Genomic DNA, 22,381 nt, shown 5'->3' with positions numbered 1-22,381 from the left:
GATTTGATCCCCGGTTACAGAAGCTGGCTCTATGGATGTAGAATGTCCCCTCTCTGGCAGGGAAGGAGCCCGAGTTGGTGTGTGAGGTCGAGAGGTTACGACTAGATATAGTCGGTCTCGCCTCCACACACGGCTTGGACTCTGGTACTAGTCTTCTTGAGAGGGGTTGGACTCTCTTCCACTCTGGGCAACCACAGTGAGAGGCGCCAAGCATGTGTGGGTATACTTATTGCCGCCCGGCTCATTGCCTGTACATCGGGGTTCACCCCGGTGGATGAGAGGGTAGCCTCCATCCGCCTTCAGGTGGGGGGACTTGCCCTGACTGTTGTTTGTGCCTATGCACCAAACAGCTGTTCAGAGTACCCACCCGTTTTGGAGTCCTTGGAGGTGCTGGAGAGCGCTCCTGCTGGGGACTCCATCGTTCTGCTGGGGGACTTCAATGCTCATATGGGCAATGACAGTGAGACCTGGAAGGCCGTGATTGCGAGCAGCCCCGCGATAAGAACCCGAGTGGTGTTCTGTTATTGGACTTATGTGCTCATCACGGATTGTCCTTAATGAACACGATGTTCAAGCAAGGGTGTCCACACATGCACCTGGCACCAAGACACCCTAGGTCGCAGTTCAATGATCGACTTTGTGGTCGTGTCATCTGACTTGCGGCCACATTTCTTGGACACTCGGGTGAAGAAAGGGGCGGCGCTGTCAACTGATCACCACCTGGTGGTGAGTTGGCTCCGATGGTGGGGGAAGATGCCGGTCCGACCTGGCAGGCCCAAACGTATTGTGAGGGTCTGCTGTGAAGGTCTGGCAGAATTCACTGTCAGAAGGAGTTTCAACTCCCACCTCCGGCAGAACTTCGCCCACGTCCCGGGGTAGGCGGGGGACATTGGCATAGGAGGGTCTGTTACAACTACAGAGGGCTCACACTCGTCAGCCTCCCTGGTAAGGTCTATTCATGCTGGAGGGTCTACTGGGAAGTCGAATCTCAGATTCAGGAGCAGCAGTGGGGTTTTCGTCCTGGCTGTTGAACAGTGGACCAGCTCTACACCGTCGTCAGGGTGCTCGAGGGTGCATGGAAGTTCGCCCAACCAGTCTACATGTGTTTTGTGGACTTGGAGAAGGTGTTCGACCGTGTCCTCAGAGAGTCCTATGGGGGTGCTTTTGGAGTATCGGGTACCGAACCCCCTGATACGGGACTGTTCGGTCCCTGTACAACCAGTGTCAGAGTTTTGTTTGCATTGCTGAAAGCAAGTTGGACCCCTTTCTGGTGAGGTTTGGACTCTGCCAAGGCTGCCCTTTGTCACCGATTCTGTTCATACATTTTATGGACAGAATAGAGGGGCCCAGTTTGGTGGCCTCAGTATTACATTTCTGTTTTTTGCAGATGATGTGGTTGTGTTGGCTTCATCAAGCGATAATCTCCAACTCTCACTGGACCGGTTCACAGGCGAGTGTGAAGCAGCTGGGATGAAAATCAGCTCCTCCAAATCTGAGACCGTGGTCCTCAATCGGAAAAGGGTGGCGTGCCCTCTCCAGGTCGGGGATGAGATCCCCGACCTATATATATATATTTGTATATAAAATTTTGCATTGCATCAGTTCGCATGTAATGTCCCAGACAGTAGCTCTGTAGTTGTATTTTGTCTGCATGTGTTTACATGCTGCCGTAAGGTCTAAAACCTGTAAAAATGTTGCGTTGCGTTTTGTTTGTGTTGCAGACTAAATTGTGATTCAGATGAAAGTAGACGTAATTTTGTCTCTTGCTCAGTTTTATCAGCAGACGAGTCAGTCATACTCTTCCTGTTCATTAGGGGAGCAGCTTAAGGCCACCGCTAATAAGTGCCTTAATAACAGACAAGCGCACTGACAGCACAACAGCAGAGAGCAGACACTCTTGACCTTTGCTTGTTACAGCTGGCAGAATTGCAGAGGAGTTAGCGAAAGACAGCAACTAACAAAGACACCAGAATTAAGACGATGCTAGGCAAAATATTGTAATGAACATAACTCAATATGTCTTACTGTACCTCACTACCATTTTAATTGGTTGAAATAGTCGCAGACTCAGACTATAAAAAATGGTAATGGATGAGTGCTTGCTTTTGCAAGGTGTGACCCAAAAGATTTGGTTGATTCTTACCAAATATTTTCTAAATTCTATGACAAAAAAAAAAAAAAAAAAAAGGTGCTGGTGTGATCTAGAAACAGAAAAAAGGTGTGCTGGCTTTATCATTGTATGGGTATGGTGGAGAGAAAGTGGTCCTCACTCTATATGGGTAGTAGCTTGTGTTTTTTTTTTTTTTTTTTTTTTTTTTTTCCTGTCTGCCATGTTTGTGGAGTGTATTGCACCAGGAATTAGGGAATTGTGCATCTGCAGGTAAAGAGGTACCTTGATTTATGAGAATATACTGTATTCTCACAATACATCAATTTTACCTGCTGAAAACATTTGAAATGCCATTACTCCCTTTCAGACACCTAAAAAACACACTTTGATACAGTTTTTGATAAAGCTAAATAGCACGGTATTGTAAATATATATATATATATATATATATATATATAATAACACATACTAAAACAGAATAGAAAGAAAGAAACTCATTTTATAAAGTGTACTTAAGGCAAAAGACACACATGGCTCATAACTTTAAAAACTCCTCATTTGGGGCATTCATAAGTCAGGGTACATGCACTATACCTCATACAAGTCCAGTTGCTGAACATGAGTGCAGGAATACTTAAAATATGCTTCCTTTTTTCAGTGGGACTTAAGTGAGGGTTCAAAGTTTGAATCTTGCTGCAGATAAAAAAAAATGAATAAATAAATAAAAGGTTGGAAAAAAAATCCAGATCCATGCACTCAGTGGTAACAAATGTAAAAAGCTTTTGCTTGCTGCAGATCAAGTTTGAACATTGGGACTGGTTGTTGGAGAGAGTCGCCTTCTTGACAACTGTTGAGGTGCTCTTGCGCAAGGCACAGAACCTCCAAACTGTTTAGAGCTACGACAAAGTTGAGCTCCCTATCTATCCATTGCCTGCATGTGACTGTGTTGCTCAAATTGTGTGGAGTAATGTACATAACATTCATATACTGTAGCAGTGTCAAACATTTCTTGTCAGAAATCAATATTGTGTCATGGTCTGTGTTTTGGTTTGGGTTGTGTTTAGTTTTGTTCCATGTTTTCCTGTGTTCCATGTTTGTCGTGTGCTCATTAGGTTGTTGTGTCCATCTGTTCTCGTCTACTTTGTGTCGACCAATCAGCTCTCTCCAGCCACTCGTGTCTTGTCCAGGTGTTCCTCGTTGTCTCGTCAATTTGTTTGTATTTAGTTTCCTGGTTTCTTACAGTTCTGGTCGGTTCATTGTCGTTGTCACATGTCTTGCCATGTCATAGTCGCCAGTTGTCTTTATCATTATGGTATGTCATTGTCAGGTGTCATTTTCCCTATCTATTCCACGTCTTACTCACAGGTCATAGTTTGTTTCAAGGTTTTAGATATTCAAGTGTTTCTTTGTTACTTTGGTTTGGTTGTTATCTATTGTGGGACTTCGTTCAGTTTTGCTTTATCCAATATCCTGGTTTTCCTTTTTTGAAGATTAAATATTATTATTTTGAGACTCCCGCACTCCTGCCTTGCCTCCCTGCTTCCCTGCAATGCTTCCCTGGTCCACCATGTTCTTGCCTTGCGTTACTCGCCTTCGCCCTAACCACGTACGTGACATTGTTCATTATTTCATACTTTAAATAAACCAGTGGTTCTCAAACCTTTTACACCAAGTATCACTCAAAAGATATTTAGCGCTCCAAGTACCACCATGATGACCGACATTAAAATACAGTAGCATAGGATTAGGTAGGCCTAAGTGTTCAAAAAAAAAAATTAAGCAGAGAAATGAAGCACATTTAAACATGTATAGTTTCAAGTAAAAATTCCACTGAAAAACACAGTCCTTTGAGTTTACTTAATTTTATGCAGGCATTGTAGGTGACAGTGTAAATGCGAGTGTTAATGCTTGTCTGTCTCTAAAGTAGATACAGTATGACCTGCCCCAGTCAATCATAACTGGCAACCAGTCCATTTTGTAGTCTGTCTTTCGTCAAAGTTGGCTGGAACAGACTCCAGATCCCCGCAACACTGATTGGGATAAGTAGTTATAGAATTGGATCAATGGATGAACAATTACAATATTGTGGAAAAACATTACACAAAACTGTACTTTTTTTTTTTTTTTTTTTGACTTCAATGTTAATGATTAATCAGAGGCATTGTTCCACTACAGGCAATTTACTGTACATACCTAAGTAACAGAAAACGATCTTCACATTAGATTCGAATTAGAAAAAAACTGACTAAATATGTAATTCATTTCTGAATCAATGAAATGTCACCGAATATTTGCTCTATTGAGCAAAACTGACAACCTATCATGCCAAATAATCTGCACTGAACCAAATGAGTTATGTTGTATCATAGTTTTGTTAATTCACAGCTTCTTTTTGGCTCAGTAGGCCACCACCTTTCTGAATTTGAAGGCAACTGTTTTATTTATGGCCCCGCAGACCTAACCTGTAAAAAAGCAATTGTGCATAATGAATATTTGTAAATATTCTGAAATATGCATGTAACTGACATAAACTGTGTGTAAGCGGTCACTGGACCGCAAAATAATGCATTCAATTTCTGGATTTTGGGTAGCTGAAATGTTTGCATTCCACAAGCATATATTAATGGAACTTGACTGCTCAACGCAACAAAATGTTTCAATTCAATTATAAAACCCTATACAACTCAAAAGACAAACAACTTTGTGTTTTGTACAATTTAATTGAACACAACTCCCAATAGCTTATTATCTATGGAGATTAAATTTATGCTGTAAAAAAAGTGCTGCTTTACCCATGAAGAATCTGTATTAAGAATGTACCCAGATACAGTTTTTATTTTTTTATTTTTTTTTAAAGCTAGAGAACTGATTCTGTGATTCATCAAAATTAAATTAGACATGCTAGAAAATTAAGTGTGATTAATGGGTAGTTATCAGTATGGTACAGCGAAGTTCACAAGCCATTTGGATGTTAAATACCACTGTTGACATTTTCCTATAAATGTTAAGTGCATTCATTATCATTTGGCTGGAACAGTGAATTAGGTTATCCCAGTGTTTTCCCTGTAACTTCCATTGTAATGAATAAAACATTATTACAAATATAAAACATAAGGAAAGGGAGGAAATAATTGAAATCTTTAAATTAAATTAGCTTGTCAGGATTTACAAGCTGAATGGGGCTTGCATTGGTTTTCTCCAAGGACTTTGGTTTCCTCCCATGAAACTGAAGTGCCTGGAGAAAACCCGCACAGCCATGGGGAGAACATGCAAACTCCACACAGGTGAGGCTGGATTTGAACCTGGGTCCTCAGAAGTGTGAGGCAGATGTGCTAACCAGTTGCCGCCATGTGAATATTTTATTTTCTCTACATAATACCATGCAATTGACTGGCGACCAGCCATGCCAACCCAAAGTCAGCTGGGATAGGCAGATTGCATCCAGAGATATGTGGCTATGTGAAAAAAAATTGTAAACATCTGAAAAAGATGTGAGATGAACAACTACCATTCCATTAATTGTCAAGCCACAGTCACCATGTAAATTTACTAGGTTCAGTTTTGTATTGTTGAAATGAAAGTTTGGCAATATGCAACACAGATAGTTACAGTATATGAGATGCCCAAAATATGTCACTAAATCAGACATTGTTTAAAAAAAAAACAACAACTGTAGTTTCCCGTACCACAAAAACATTTCCTGACCTTTTCAAATGATCGTCACAGAGGGAAGTCAAAAGCAATTTCGATTTGTTCCACTGGAGCATTAATGCAGCAATTATAGCTGGGGTGACTGTGTTATCATAGTAATTACCATAAGCTCAATGACCTCCTCACATGGGAAAGGCTTGAGCCGTTGGACAAAGATTTGGCTGAGCTTGGATGATATTGAAATACAGTATGTGCAGGGGAGACAGGATTTCAGGCCTCCCTTTTTAATTCTCAAAATCTTGAAAATCTTTACTTCAAAAAAATAAAAAAATCATCAAAAATACTTTTACAAAGTAATAAAAAAAAAGGAGTGGTTTACATTTTGGGTGTGAAGGTACAATACAGGGGCTCCAGCGCGCCCGTGACCCTGGTGAAGATAAACGGGACAGAAAACGGGTGGATGGATGGATGCACAGTACAGACATGTTTTACATCATGAATATATGAGGTTTGTCAGGAAAGTTCGAGGACTGGTCAAGCAAAAGATGTATTTTAAATCCAAACCGTAAACCATCGTTTCTCCTCTACAAAGAAATTCTCCTGGTGTCTAATGCACTTTCCCAGCTTTCTTTGCCACACCTCTTCTGGGATCCTCCACAACTCTGTCGTCACGGCCCTCTTGATGTGGTCCACATCTATAAAAACGGGTCCCCTTGATGACCCCCTTAATCTTAGGAAAAAGTGGGGGGGGGGGGGGGGGGGGGGGCATTTTAGTCACGTATGCGCCCAATGTATAATTTCTCCTACCAAATGTATTTTGGAGCAAGCAATTATTGTGTTGTGAGCCAAAGTCATGTCATTATCATCTATATTGATCAGTTATTAATATATATGTTTCAATGTATCTTGAAGGGGAAGAATTCAGTCATGCAGTAATACCAATCGAAAAAGACCCACTTGAGCATCAGAGTCACGACACAGTGATAGACCAATTTGTCAAAACAGACCTCACAGTTCTGAGGACTGGGGTTCAAGTCCCGGCCCCGCCTGTGTGGAGTTTGCATGTACTCCCCAGTTCATGGTGTACCTCTAAAATGGATGGATGGATGGATGGATGGTTGTTCAGTTTTGATAGAATTGCTGCTATAGAATGACCGCCATTGTACCTGTATAAAAGCTTGCATTCATTTCTTGCTTTTGTGACATAAACTACACTCATTCTTCAAGCATATCTCCTCCTAAATGCTGACTGATTCACTATATACCACTATTCTTGTCTATCAAGCTGTCACTCCAAAGCCTTGTCTTTTTCAAATATAATCTCACAAAAGTGTAAAAAGAAAAAAAGAAAAAAAAGAGGAAATGGTTTAGTACCAGTTAGTCACCGAGCAGTATATGTCAAAACTGCAAAACGTTCCCTCCAAAACAAATCAAGATTTTCCTTTTCTACACCCAGCATCTGTCCACTCCTCCTTCCATCTATTTATCTTGTCTACATGCATACAAATGCAAATTTTCTGACTCCCCATCATCACGAAGCTCTCTCAGATGGTGTGAATCCAGCACACTCGTCTTTGAAGTGTTGTTCTCTGTGTCCTGGAGAGCCAGAGACGCTTGCACTTCTGCAATCCGCATCACAGAACAAAACAGTCAGGGAGAACAGGACAGGCAGGGGACATTGCCTTTTGAAGAGCTCAATTTTCAGTCTGTTCACATCAGTTCACTCGCCTGAAGCGTCTTCTTGACAGTCAGTGTCAGCAACTGTAGCAAGTGCAAGAAGCTTAAGATGACAAAAGGGCAAAACGTTTTATTGATGTTCTCGACCAAAACAATTTGTTGTTTCCGTGTACAGAGCAGAGAGTTGGGTTAACCACGGAACCTAATTGATTTTGCATATCTGTTGGAATTGGTTCAATGCAGATCCAGCCTCTTTATTTATTTCACTAATGCAGGTCTGTCTCTTTGGTTGACTTTGACAATATTTAATTCTCAAGAAAAGAAGAACTATTAACAGGGGTCAACTTGTGTTATTTGTACACCTGTATGACTGTTATTTAAAAAATTGTTCATAACATTGATAAAGGTTTTACCGTGGCAATATTTTGACACCGGAAGGAATTTTATTTTTTTCTATTTTCATTCTTCCTTATGGAAAAAAAATTGTTTTAGATTGAGGTATGGATTATGTTTGACCTAAGAGGTTCCACAGAACCATCAACAACAAAAAAAAAAAAAAAAAGTTTTTCAAGCAATGTTATTTATAGACCGAGCAGTGGCGGGTCCTCGTCAATAAGGCCGCTATGGGCACCGCCCTACCGGTCAGCTGATTCACTACCTTGAATAAGGAAAAAAAGTTAAATAATTACAATTCACATTAAATATAATAAAAGTATTACAAATTACATGTATTTGTGGTGTTACTTGAGCAATATTGTTAACAAAGAGTAAAAAGGATTTACTTCTTGCTGCTGTCTTGTTCTATGACGTAATTTTCAGTCTAGGGATGCTCAGACATTAATCGGTAAACTGTCGTTAAAAGTTTGACATGTGCATTGGGTCCTAGTCCAGGGGGATACTGAGATACTGCTGAAGGGGGGACGTCGCATTCCAGCGTCCGTTTATCGTTTAATGGGTTTAAAAAGCAATTTTACTCGGCATTCTCCGTTTGTGTCAATCAACGTCATTTCCGGTCCCCGGGCCCTCCCCTTGTCTCTCTCGACGTTGTGGAGCCGAATAAAGCTACGTGCACAGTTCGAAAAATGGTGGCAGAGACCTTAAAAAGGTCAGAGGACAAAGATGTTATGGGGTCAGTTAAAATTCATATTTGCATTGTTGATATCTTTTGTAATACATGCACGTCACTTCCAGCAAGTGACGTGCATGTATTACAAAAATGAGTTTTTTATTCAGCGTATTGAGCACTCCCCGAACCTACCCGAAGCTCAAGACACCGGGGTGTGGTTACTCTATCCACCGCAAGGGCTACCGGAAGTGACGTTGCACTTGACAAACACAGCGTCCTACACTCTATACACAATGGCGAGCAACGTGTCGGGATATGAGGAGGAGGAGGATTGCGACGTACAGGAGCACCCAACTGAACTCGGCATCGTCAAACCGTACATGTTGGCTGTTGGCTTGTCATATAGGCAAAAGTATAGACGACAGGACTGAAAAGTACCGCGTGGGTCTTTTTTTCCCCACTGCCCAGTCTGGGCCCCCTGCCCCTCCGCCCTGCCTCCCCCCCAGGATTTGAATGCATCACACACACTCATCCCCATTGCTTTTAATGTATCACATACACACATCTCTGGGGGGGCAGTGGGTCTTGGGTGGGGGGGGGATTTGGCTGTTAGGCAGCAGTGACTGGTAGAAGGCGCATTCTGAATCATATTTATTGATTTGACTGCTGTATATCTGCTATATAATCACTTCAAAATGGCAGATGTAGTTTGTAAAGGGGTTCTAGAGTTATGATGGATTATATTTACCACTCTCCAAAGTTATTATGCATGTTCTGTCCGTGCCTGTGTGGGTTTTCTCCGGGTACTCCGGTTTTCTCTCACATCCCAAAAGCATGCATGGTAGGTTCATTGAAAACTATAAATTGCCCGTAGGTGTGAATGTGAGTGTGAGTGGTTGTGCCCTGTGATTGGCTGGCGACCAGTTCAGGGTGTACCCCGCTTCTCTTCCGAATATAGCTGGGATAGGCTCCAGCACACCCGTGACCTTAGCGAGGATAAGCAGTACGGAAAATGAATGGCTATAGAGAGAGAGCGAGAGAGAGAGACTGAACAAATAAAAGCAAAACTTTTGTTTTTGCTCCCATTTTTCGTGAGCTGGACTCAAAGATCTCAAAACCATTCGCACACAATTTAGAGTCCTCAACAGGTGGGAGGAAACCAGAGCGCCCGGAGAAAACCCACGCAGGCACGGGGAGAACATGCAAACTCCACACAGGCGGGACCGGGATTTGAACCCCGGTCCTCAGAACTGTGAGGCTGACGCTCTAACCAGTAATCCACCGTGCCGCCTCCTGTAGAATATTAAATCATTTAAAACACGACTCACACAGTGTGGTGAAAAAAAAAGCAAAGCTCCATCACTGTGGAACCAATAACTTAAATCAATTCACCCCAATGAAATTCTGGTCATTGTTGTGTGCAGTCAGCCAAATACATTCTTCCCACGAAATGACAAATTTAACAATGGATCGTTGTAAATAGGTTCTTTTTAAACTAAAGTGACAAAGCACCCCTTACTCAGGAAAGTTGGACTCAACTATTAATTAGTTTCATCACCTTTCCCACTCACTTCTCACTCGGAGTCCTGTTGGCAGATGAGGTGGGGGCTAGTATAGTTTATTGTCCCATATAGTCCATTTTTCTTTGTCGTTTTTTTTTCTTTCTTTTTTTCATTTGTGCTGATTCGCTAGCTAACAACCAATCTGAGTGATCAGTTGTCACAGATGGGTGACGTCCTTTTGTGCTGATGAGCAGATGACACGTCAGCCAATAAGTGCGGCATGTGACGCATCATGTGATGCATATTGGTGTACCAATGGCTTTTAGGTGGATTTTACTCATTTTTTCTTGATAACACTTTTTACTGTTGTCAAAAAGGTAGTGTAGGTAAAATGTACCCTAATTCTTAGGGTACTCTAAAATAGTAATATACATTTTTTATGATTTTCATGGATTATATTTACCACTCTCCAAAGTTATTTTTAACAGTGTATTAATTGTCTTTGTTCACCCTGATTGTTCTCCGTGGATCATTGCATTAGCTGATCGATAGTCTCACCTTCTCTCCTGTTGACCTTTGCGTAGACTGGTCCATGGCTACCAGACAGCTGTGATGAGCTTCGGAATGATGAATGGGGCAGATTAGACACCAGCGGGCTGTCACAAACATCTGTTGACAAATCAAAAAAGGGAGGCATGTGGGATGAGGGGAATGCATAAACAAAAAAAAAGGTATGTGGTAGGTTAAAAAATACAAAACTAACAAAGTCCATAACACAAGACTCTAAGTAACAAAGAAACATAAGAAAAACACTCACCACCACTGACTACGGCCAACATGATGTTACAAAATCTCCTGAAGTGCATCCCAAAAGTTTAGGTCAGGGTTTCAAAGTTCTGTCACACCCAACTCATCCAAACATGGACTGAGGGACTTTTGTCAGAAAGTATAAAAACACGTGAAGGAACAACTTGTTTTATTTAATTTTTGACTTACAATCCCTTTTGTATTGCAAAAATCACATTTCCTAAAAACAACAACTTGCAGTAATTTTACCTAAAATTAACAGCTTTAAAATTATATTCAGGGCAAACTAGCTTGTAATAAGAATAATAGCATCCATTATATTGCCATGGTGACTCATGATCACATACATTAGTTCCCTATATATATATATATATTAGTCCTCAATAATTGTCTGCAGCTTTATACAAACCTTTTCCAGCAGGCTACTGTTAATGTATAGCAAAAACATTCACTAGTTTCTTACTTTCAGGTCATAAAGCTCCCTCATAAAAATGCACATGTAACATTTACTACTTATCGCTCACTGGAGCATTACATACGCCTATGTGAGTGTTGTAACGCAAGCTGAGTCAGCGTTTAAGTATTTCTGTTCATAAATCACAGTGCCCTTCCAAAAAAAAAAAAAAACGTTGCCATTTGAATGTAAAAACAAGTAAGTGCAATCATCATGAAATCGAAGTCTAATACCGTTCTGCACACACACGTCCTTGCAAATGTGTGACAGATAACTCATGCCCTATTCTATTTGCTAAGACATCTGCTAAAATTGGATTGGAATACCTAATATACTTGTTCACACTTTATTCAGTTATCCTGGGCAACCTAATGTTTAAAAAAAGAAATCACTTTCTGAGTAAAGAAAGCTGACTTGAGCTTTTTTTAATCCTTCCATTTTCTTTATTCAATTGTATATGGGAAGCCTTTAAGTGGCCCTTAATGGCTGTTGTATGAATAGATTGAGGTCGATATACCAAAAAAAAAATACAGCTATCCCCGCGTTGGCTTAATATAAAATTATAGGCAATTTGACATTTTTTGGTTTATGACTGATCGACTCTGATTAAATTTTATCCCTAGAGAAATGTATTAAACTCTCTGAATAAGACTGGCCCCATTATTTCAATAGACAACAAGTTCATGAAACTTCTCAACTAAAGACACCCTTCTGAATATTGTAATAGACATTATACAGAGCAACGCATTTAGCATTTCCAGTGGAAAGGTCAGATGGCAAAAGACTTTATGCTGGAAATATGTTATAAACAGTGTTGGAGAGTAACGAATTACATGTAACGAGATTATGTAAATTAATTACAAAATGTAAGTCATTGAATCCTTTATATTACTGGGAGAAAGTACTGTATGTACGTTGTAATTAAATTACAGTTGCTTTTGGAATTTTCGATTATTATTGTTTTCGTTACATTTGAAAAATCGCCACAAAACTCCGATTGATCGACTGGTCGACCGAATCAGTTTATGATTATGATTTGTTCTTTTAGCTTGGCCGGCGCCCTCCGCCGTGAGTCGAGTGAGTCAGCTGGGAGCGGAACCGGAACTGTCGAAGCGTTCTGTCATTCACTTCAAAATCTTCGGCGAATGACCAATGAGCAGCCAGTGTGCAGGCGGGGGTGAGACTTCATTAAACGTACTGCCATGTAATGTGCAATTCACCCGCGTTGTCACCCTCTTAGGAAAATGACCAATGAGCAGCCGGCGTCAGGCAGCGCCGCGCAGGCGGCGGAGGGACGAGCGGAATAAACGATTGAACTGAATCTACTGATGAACTGAAAGTGAATGTACTGTTAGCCACAAGTGATTCGTTCGTTGAACATACAGTGCGCCGCAATAGATTACAGGCTTTACGGTCGTGTTGAACCGTACCGACCAATCACATGCGAGTTCAGCCAGCCCCTTCAGCCAATCAAATGCATTTTAGGCCGTATCACTGATTGCATGGAGCCCAGACAGAGACAAGGAGAAAATGTAGCAGGGGACAGAGAAATACATTCAGTGTGGAAGTTGAGTTCAAGAAAAGTAGTCAAACATTTAGAACTAAAGGCTCTTAAAATGGAACAGTCAGTGTAATTTTTGTTTAAATTTCTCAATGGGAGGTTCCCACTGGAAGCACTGATTTAAAGTGCATACAGGTACAAAATAACAGTCTGGGGAATTAAAAATAATATTGGAACGTGCACGGAATCTCGAAAATACAACGTAGTCATGAACCCATTGTTTTGCTTGCTTTGTTGTCAGGTGTAATTGTGCCAACGCATGTAGGAAAAACATAGAAATGTCCTCCAAAACAATTATGGTGTAATGGTAGATTTGTTCCTCCTAACTTAGTCGCTAGTATCTAAATGTGTTTAGATAAATGCGAGCAGGAGACAACAGAGAATGTGAAAAATGGACCTAAACCGGTTACTGTTGATAAAAGGTTGTTGGGTGGCACTCATGTGAAATGGAACGACTGAAAGGATGTCATGCTGTTTTTCATTGATCACGTTTTAAAATTAGAAAACATCCGACACCATGGTGGAGTAGTGGTAAACACATCTGTCTCACAGTCAAGAGATCAAATCTCCATTTGAACAGCTCCTTGTGAAGTTTGTATGTTGTCCGGGCGATTGCGTGGGGTTGTCTTTGGATTTCGACAACACAAACAATAAACCCAATAGAATATAATGGATACATTTCACAGGATTACATGAAAAATATAAAACTGATTTCTACAAAATTTTGAGGGGTGGCACATAAGCTACAAAGTAAAGAAGAACCCATTACATTTTAGTGAAGATCTAGATAAACGTGGATGCAGCAATGTATTTCATAATTCATAGTGGTGTGCCCATCTGTTCGTCATCCTCATAAAACATGCTGACTAAAGAAAGGATGGACAAACAAACAAGAATTGATGTGCCACAATTTATTTCCACTTTTGTGGGCATTCCTTCTATGCGGCCCGGTAACAAATGCCTCACGGACCGGTAGCGGGGGGTTGGGGACCATTGATCTATAGTCATCTGCAGACTTCTACATTTATTTGTGTATTTATTTTAAAGACAAGTTTTTATAATGTCTTGGCATTCAGGCGATTACATTTTTCTTCATACAAGTTCTCCAGCTTTAGAGAGCATCCACTCACGTGCCTTTTATGGACCTTCCATTCATCATGTGCTATGATGTAATGTAATATTGAACTTGTTACTATATCATCATATATCATATGTCATAAATCATGGGACAGTTTGTATATGTATTTGCTTCTATTTTGCTTTGTTTTATTCTGCTGTCTGCAGCCAGGTTGGCATTGCAAATACGTTACCCGGCTAAGGTTCAATAAATAAAGAAATAATACATAACTTCATGGACAGCTCATAGTCCGTTTTTAAATACAGCAGTGTGAAGTATTTGATTTCTGTAAATGTTTTTGCATGGAAAAAAAAAACCTACGTAGACCTCTCGGAAGACCCTACCCGCCAGGAGGAATGAAATAATCCAGGGGGAACCTTCAGTACCCTGGTAGTTTTTTTTCAGTGGCGACACAGGGGGAAATCAAAGTACCGGGGTAGTTACTGTACGTAAATTCCTTCAAAGGTTCCTGCCGTGGGAAAGCCCCTCTTGTTACACAACAGAAATTGTGCAAAAAGTATTGAAACAATTGCACAGTTGGACATGTCCATTCCAAAGTTTAGAGAAGTTCACCTGTAAAGGCTATAGTGCATTTCAGGTTCGTTCTGCAATTTTACCAGAAGGCCTAACTTTTTGTAAGTAGTGTAATTGATAGGGGGATGTGGGGAAATGTGTGATATTGTGTGAAATGAAAGAATATTGTTCTTTTGAGCTCTCTTATTATGTACTTAATGACTGTGGTTCCAAATTTCCTACACCTTATGAAGACTGGGAGTGAATGATGACCTCATCAGAATGTGGCTGATCATTGGCCCAATAATAAGTCATCTTATACAGCATACTGTAATGACAGCGCCTGTTGATGAATGGCTTAGTTTTCGGGTGACTTCCATTTACAGGGAGCAGGCTTTGGCCAAATCTAAAATCCCACAGGTCGCATAGTGCTGTTGGATTGACTGCAGATCTTTGTCACGTTTATTGCTTAACTAGTATTAAATTATTCCTTCGCGACCGTTTCGTTCAGAAGAACGAGTCTTTTTAGTGAATGAACTAAACCGAATCTATTAATTAACTATTAATAAATCAATAGCCCGCGACCCTAGTGAGGAGAAGCGGCTCAGAAAATGGATGGATGGATGGATAAATCAAGATTCCCAACAGGCGGCCACAGACTTGTATCACCCCCCGCTGGTACCTGTACATAACCTTGACTTAATCACAAGCTCCTTTTAACTCCATTTGTCCGAAACACATTGTCAGAATGACACCAAGTAGGCGTAGGTGATTTATCCACTACTTATCCCAGATCTCATTAAAGCATAAAGGATGGGGCAGGGGCTTCTCAAATCTCTAGCACATTCACAGCAAATTGATTTTATTCCGAAGTTTATGGTATTGTGGAGCCGTACACCACCAGCTCTTTGAAAAGTTATAAATTCCGATGGGACAGATTTGTTTGCATGAGAAGCAGGGAGCTAAACCCAAACTGAAATCAAACCCGTATGCAGCATGCTTGGACCTCTTGCAATTGAGTCAAAATGACTGCTGCTTTAAGTAGCCCCTTCAACTTCAGCGATTTTAATAATCCGATCCCATAGCTCATTCTCTTAGCCAACTAATGCAACACCCATAAGGAAAGCAATCAGTATGGGGATAAGCAGATACTATTGGTAATATTTCAGATCACCTGCTGTGTAGACATGCTGCGGAAAAAAAGAATGCACACGGTTAAGGTGCCCTTGAGCAAGGCACTGCACCCTTAACTGTTTTATCTAACGATTTTCCAATCACATGTGTTTTATGTAACAAAGAGTTCAAAATGAAACTAAAATATCATCGGCATTTCAACAAGACCAAAATAATCAACAGATCAGATGGATGATTAGATGGATGAAACAGGAAAAAACTATTGCTTTCATCCATGCTTTGTTCCCACATTCCCTTGTCTCAGTTATTTATTTTGTGCATGTGTTTCATTTGACATTGAAAATTTTTTTTAAAAACACTTTTAAGAGGAAAAGACCAAAAGTTGTCATCACAACAGTTGACATCGTCTTCTCTGTGTAATGTGGAGCGCTCCTCCTCCAATGACAACCGAGAATTGCACTTCTTATAATATAATATTAATTTACAGAAATATGGTTTATAAGAACACATCACCAATGACTGTTGTCAGACAGATTTAGCACTAGTAAAAGGATGTGTTTGTTTTCATAGCCATCAGTTTTTGTTATATATTACTTACATGTAATAATGGCTCTAAATGACAACATTTTATGTTCCTCCTATTAAGGTAAAATGTGTTTACAAAAAGCTCACAGTGTTATCAAACAATGTATGTACATTTTAAAATTCAAATGACCTGAACACATTTATCAGACTCTGTTCACCGGAAATATTATTGTCAATCTTATGCTTAAAACATTGTACTATACAAGGTTACTGTTTTGAAGGACAATTGTGGCAATAAATGGAGATACAGTATACTGTATTGGATTTACATCAGACAATGGTGATATCTGGATGTATACATGAATAGTTGTACACATTAAGCTCATCATTGTCATTGATTATCATGATGATAGTTTGATATTGTAAACTAATTTCATTTTTGTTATGCATGGGATTGGACTTTGGACAGCAAAACAAACAAACCAACCACCCCTGGCCTGAACTTAATCTAATATGTGTTGCTGTTCCTTGAAGATAGAAAAATAATAATAATAATAAAAATAAAAGGTGGCAATCACCGATATAGGGCTGGAGAGCTAATTTTGGAACAGATCCATACGTTGTATGTTGAGTGGCAAAATTGGCTGACAGTTCTGCAGTTGGAGTCATTGCTCAAAATGAACATGTCACATCATGACATGTCAAACCGGATATGGATCTGGTCACTCACGCTGAAAGATCTTCCATTATCTCATTCTCTCTGCCCTGCTATATCCTAAATCATCTTGTCATCATATCATTTGCAGCACCCCTTAAATCGCACTATAATCAAAACTAGTAGTAATTTGTTTTGTTTTGATGGCAACAGGTCAAGGTGCTGTTGTGTCATGCGTTAAAGAAAGCAAGAACAAATCTCTGATGCTGTTTGACAATGACATACACCCTTTCCCATTAATGAGTTCTTGTTTAAGCAACAGAAAATCTGCATGTTTATGTAAATTTGGGTCAATGTCAGCCAATGTCTTTCCTTCAATATATTCATTTTCTGTTTTGTTGCCTCTCCAAACAATCAATAGTTGAGAAAGTCCAAGTAAGCTATTTATGCTTACAAACCTCCTCTCGTCCTCCATCAATCCATCACTCCTCTTAGCAACCACGTTTCAAACAATAATATAGACAAACACAAATAATGTTTGCTGTCGCTTGATACATTTCCATGAGAAGATATTTTCGACTTATTTTCTTTCATAACCATATAAGGTAACTCGGACTGACACACTGTTGAGTAAAAACTCTCAAGAGCATTTTGCGGTGCAACCACACTCTCAAAATTAATGAATAGGATACTATGTATAGATGTATGTACTTTATTATAACTCTGCAATGCTATTGCAATGTTTAAAGACCCGTCTATTATTCTTTAACCTTTTTTTTTAATCATTTAAAATTAAAATGAATTGGATTTTTTTTTGGTTAAATTTGCTTCTGGTTGATTTTGATGTATCTGTTTCAGATTTAGCTCACGTGCTTCAGGCAAGGGAAAGATAGAACATACCAAGTCATCGGTTTGGACATTCTTGACAATACTGGAGAGAAAATATCAGCTGTTGTACAAAACTGTTGTAGTATGAGCATTTGAGCATTGCAAGTTTCTTAAATTGATCTGTTTTTCTGACGTACACTTTTAAAAAGCTGTCATTCCTCAAAGTAAGCATAATTACCCCCGTAGATGTACCATACTACGGACATAATAAATCCTTTCAAAAACACCCTGCAGCTCAGGTTGAAACTAGAAGGGCTGCTCACCTGTCCCATGGGAGCTGAGAAGCAACGAGGAGATCAGCACAGCAATCCCAGGCAGTGTCGTACTCCTCAGAGGCATGTTGAAACCACGTTACTGTGCACAATATCAGTCCTAACTGAGAGGAGTCCTCTCCTCTCCTGTTTGCTGCCTTTCTCTCCTCCAGCTACACTCGGCTGCTGCTACAGTCTGTCGGCGCAGGCGACAAGAAAGGGGGTATGCTCCCGCACCATCTGCACTTCGTCAGGTGATGGAGGAAGAATAAAGAAGGAGAGCATCAAGGGTGGGGGGCTTTTACCAGACTATTGCAGGGCTACACCACACCACAGTCCAGTGACACGTTGAGGATTATTAATGTTTTGGGGTTTGACTCTCACTGTAGTTGTTCTGTCCACTTGCTCTTCTAAGAGTTGTTAACTCATTTTATTCAAAGTGCGTGCGGCATCTGGGATGCAGAGAGCAGTTCGTGTTCACTGCTTATGTTTTGGAGAAAGGAAATAAAACTGCTCAATACGAACAAATCATATTATTGTGACAATATACTTGATGACAGATGCTGAGTGAGAAAATATATCAATATTAAATCTTCACAAAGAGATTATTTGGGTGGCATGAGGGCCTGGCATCTCACAGCCCAGCACTATGCAGCCAGATTGACTTTTGCCAGCTAGAACACAAGGATTGGAAGATTTGTGTCCTGTTTCGTCAGAGATAACAACAGGGGCACATTGGGCCTCATTCCCTAATAAATGTGTAGAAATGTTAGAAAAAGAAATGTCGGATTCATGACACGTGAGTACCGGTCAGTTTTCTTCTTACCACTGCGCGTATGTTAGTGAATCAGAATTCATTCTAAACGACGGGCTCGTTCCTGCGAGCTGCAATCTGCATAAACTTCGCCCCTATTTCCCTTCAAAAGCGCATATGTTTGATGCATCTAATGGCCCCAAAACTTTCATAACTTTCTTAATCTTTATCCGGGTTTCATCAGAAAGCTTGCTACAAACACAAACTGTCAAGATATAATGATAATGTTCATTATTTTTAATTAATTCCAAATTCCCAAGTTCAATTAGAAAATTTGGCAATAAACATGCATAGAAAAACTAATTATGAGTTGAGAATGAATAAACATTTTATAACTTGCTAAAACATAGTGAGGAATAAATATGGCATGGTAAAGAGGAATTTGTAGTTAATAAAATTCATGAATTGGAAGGGACAGAAAATATCTGAGGCGTATGCCAGTCCACGTTCCATCACAATCAACAACGCCAGCGGCGGTGTGTCTGCAAATCAATCAATTGAAATCACACTTTGCAGAATCACAGAAAAATATATAATTCAGATAATCATGGGTATTTAAAAGAATAACTTACTCACCTTTGGTGGTTTTTGACCGTTTGTCAACTGAAAATTTCATGAAATGTTCAACATTTGTCGCGTTGATACCAAAACTTTGAAGTCTTGGATAAACTAGGAAATGTGTTCTTTGTCATCAGAATTTAATCTACACCCACATCCCCAAAACATGCATGGTAGGTTAATTGAAGACTCTAAACTGCCCATAGGTGTGAATGTGAGTGTGAATGGTTGTTTGTTTCTATGCGCCCTGCGATTGGCTGGCGACCAGTTCAGGGTGTACCCCACCTCTCGCGACCCGTGTGAGGATAAGCGGTACAGAAGATGAATAAATGAATGAGTCAACTCATTAGCAAATTTCCAGTTTCACTTATTGTTCCAGTTTTTATAAATGGCTGTGTGATGTTTGAGGAAGGAATTAGACGCAAAAGCTGACACTGACTCCAAAGTAGTAAATACATATTTAATTAAACAAAGAAACAAAGTATCAAAATAAATGAGAGCCGGGCATGGCAGCGACTGCGCTCTCTTCACGACGGGGCTGCAAAAGAACAAAAAACAATCAGTCCAAACAAATGTCACTGAGAAAAAGCCACAGGGAAAAAAATCTCAAAATTCCAACAAAGTAATGAACTGAAAATCACAGGTGACTACTAGAAGCCAGAGCAAAAGTTTAACCAAGGGAGGTAATAAATTCAAACAATTGGGAATAGAAGGCAAAAGTCACCAGTACCATGCAAGTAACAAAGACGTTCTGGAGAGGAGTGGAAGTCAGACCGGAGGTTAAATACAGAGGGTGATGAGTAATGGGGGACCTGTGTCAGGAGCTCAGCACACCTGGCCACGCCCAGCCCTGAAACAAAAGGAGAGGCAACACAGGAAGCAGGACAGCGACGATGTCAAAATAAAATAATCAAACATGACTCACAACAGGCTGTCTTTTCAAGAAGTTATGCATCTTGGGTAAAAGCTGTGTGTTTCACTTTTTTTTCAAAAGCTGGTCCTTCATTATTTGTGCGTACGCATGGTCTGAGGACTTTATAAATGTATTTTCAGAGTACGAAGATGAGAGATTTGTGCTTCTAATGTGCATACGCATGATTTAAGCTGTTAGTGAATGAAGCCCATTGAGTTTCTGAGGCAAGTAAGTCTGGGAGACGCTGTGGAGAATGTCGCGCTACCTGCTGTATCCTCAAGCAGGACTGGTTTGGTGGTCTTTGATGGCTTTTCAATGCTTATTCTTAGAGAGCTGCACAGACCACCACATGCTAACCACAGGTACCCTCTTGCACCACCCCCTCTCAGAGCATACTTGAAAGTTTTTTTGAGCTGCTTTCGAACAATTTTGATGTGCTGAATCCAAATATCACTTTGGTTTCAGGTCAAATTTGTTAACTATGGCTACATGTTTTTGTTTACATGTATAGGTATTTGTGCTTTAGAGGTTCAAATAAATGGAGGTTCATGGGCTGAATTTTGAACAATGATGAAGTAACATTCAATTTACAGGTATCTACTTTTATCCATGTGTACTATTTAATTTACAGAAAGCTAAATTTGTAATATTTGATTAATAAACTGTTAACTTGGCATATAAACCTGAAGAGAAACGATTCAGATTCAGCGATTAGTAATTGTAACCCAGTGTTATCAGACCATATGTTTCTGTAGCCTTCTGTCAGCTGTTCTCGGAAGATGTTCATTTTGACGCTAATCACTGGCATGTCCATTCCCCAGACCCACATCCAATCGAGCAACTCTGAGACCTTCATCTATCATATATCATTGCGTCCAACCCAACCACACCGCACCAAAGAATATTCAGAAATTACTGATGCCCTCAAAACAGTCTGGCAAGATATACTTCGTCTCATCAGGGGCACACTCAGACAATCACAACATTATTATATAATCATAAATCCATCCATCCATTTTCAACACTGCTTATCCTGGTTAGGGTTGCGGGGGACTGGAGCCTAGCCAGCTGACTTCAGGCGAAAGGCGGACTACACCCTGAACTGGTTGCCAGTCAGTCGCAGAGCACATATAGACGCGGACAACCATTCGCACTCACATTCACACAGTCACTGAGTGGGAACTGAACCCACGCTGCCCGCACCAAAGTCAGGCGAGTGTACCACTACACCATCAGTGACCCATATTCATAAATATACTCAAGAATAACAACTTTTTAATGGAGTCATCAAACACTCATTTCTGGATCAAGTGCATGAACTTTGACAGCTAAATATAATAAGAAGATTTAACATGAGTCATTAAGTGCTTCTTAAGCCACCAAAGACATTTACTGTCAAATTACTATGTCATTTTACAACAAAAATATTAAAGCACACCACTGCGACAGCACAAGATCAAAAGTCCTTGTACTGGTGTCCTCTACTTTAAGGGCAGATTAGCGAGGAAAGTTTTTTTCCTCTGTGACATGTAGATGTTACAGTAAAGGATACGCCATGCTACATAAGTCAGCAGTGACAAATGTTATAAATAGTGTGCCAACTGTCACAAAACAAAGGTCCCAAAACCGCCAGTCTCAGTTTCACATAGAGACAAAACAGTAGAACACTAACAAGCCTTAAGCGGTAAACCAGAGTGGGTGGTGTGGTGCTCACATCATTTCCCCTTTGAATACGATGCACTACCATCGCAATGTGCAGCATGATTATATGCAAAAGATCATGCACTGTAAAGGAAGGATAACTGGGTGCAGAAATGAGAGGTGGCACATTTAAGAAAGGACAATGACTCAGAAGCAGCCCATGAGAGGAGGCACTGCAGTGTGTAGAGAGGAGCAACACCACTCTATGAGGGACATCATTCAGGTTTAGCTCTCACACTTACTATTCAAATGCTTTCACACACACACACAAACTACTGAAAGGCTCTCATAAGGACTAGGTAAACACTCTCATACACACGAGTCTTGCTCTCATTAACACTCGTCAAATGCTCTCATTGACTACTCAAATGCTCTCATTGACACTACTCAAATGCTTTTGAGTGCATTTGAGTAGTGTCAATGAAAGCATTTGACTAGTGTTAATGAGAGCATTTGAGTAGTGTTACCCTTAGCCTCAGTTTTA

At 40.2% G+C, this 22,381-nt stretch overlaps 1 protein-coding gene across 1 annotated transcript in view; it reads right to left on the bottom strand.

The window, feature by feature from the left end:
- LOC133481217 (contactin-associated protein-like 4) overlaps positions 1–18,135 on the bottom strand; it is a 91,141-nt gene extending 73,006 nt beyond the window's left edge. The window contains exons 1-2 of the mRNA XM_061780326.1: positions 17,924–18,135; positions 10,565–10,675 (exon numbers count right to left, since the gene is read on the bottom strand). Of these exons, the coding sequence (XP_061636310.1) occupies positions 10,565–10,675; positions 17,924–17,999 (187 nt within the window). The 5' untranslated portion in view covers positions 18,000–18,135. The remainder of the gene's footprint in view (positions 1–10,564; positions 10,676–17,923) is intronic.
- Between the last annotated feature and the right edge of the window lie 4,246 nt (positions 18,136–22,381).

This window comes from Phyllopteryx taeniolatus, chromosome 7 (assembly GCF_024500385.1).
Source record: "Phyllopteryx taeniolatus isolate TA_2022b chromosome 7, UOR_Ptae_1.2, whole genome shotgun sequence".
In the NCBI taxonomy this organism is placed as follows: domain Eukaryota; kingdom Metazoa; phylum Chordata; class Actinopteri; order Syngnathiformes; family Syngnathidae; genus Phyllopteryx; species Phyllopteryx taeniolatus.
This window is presented reverse-complemented; position numbering and strand designations above follow the sequence as displayed.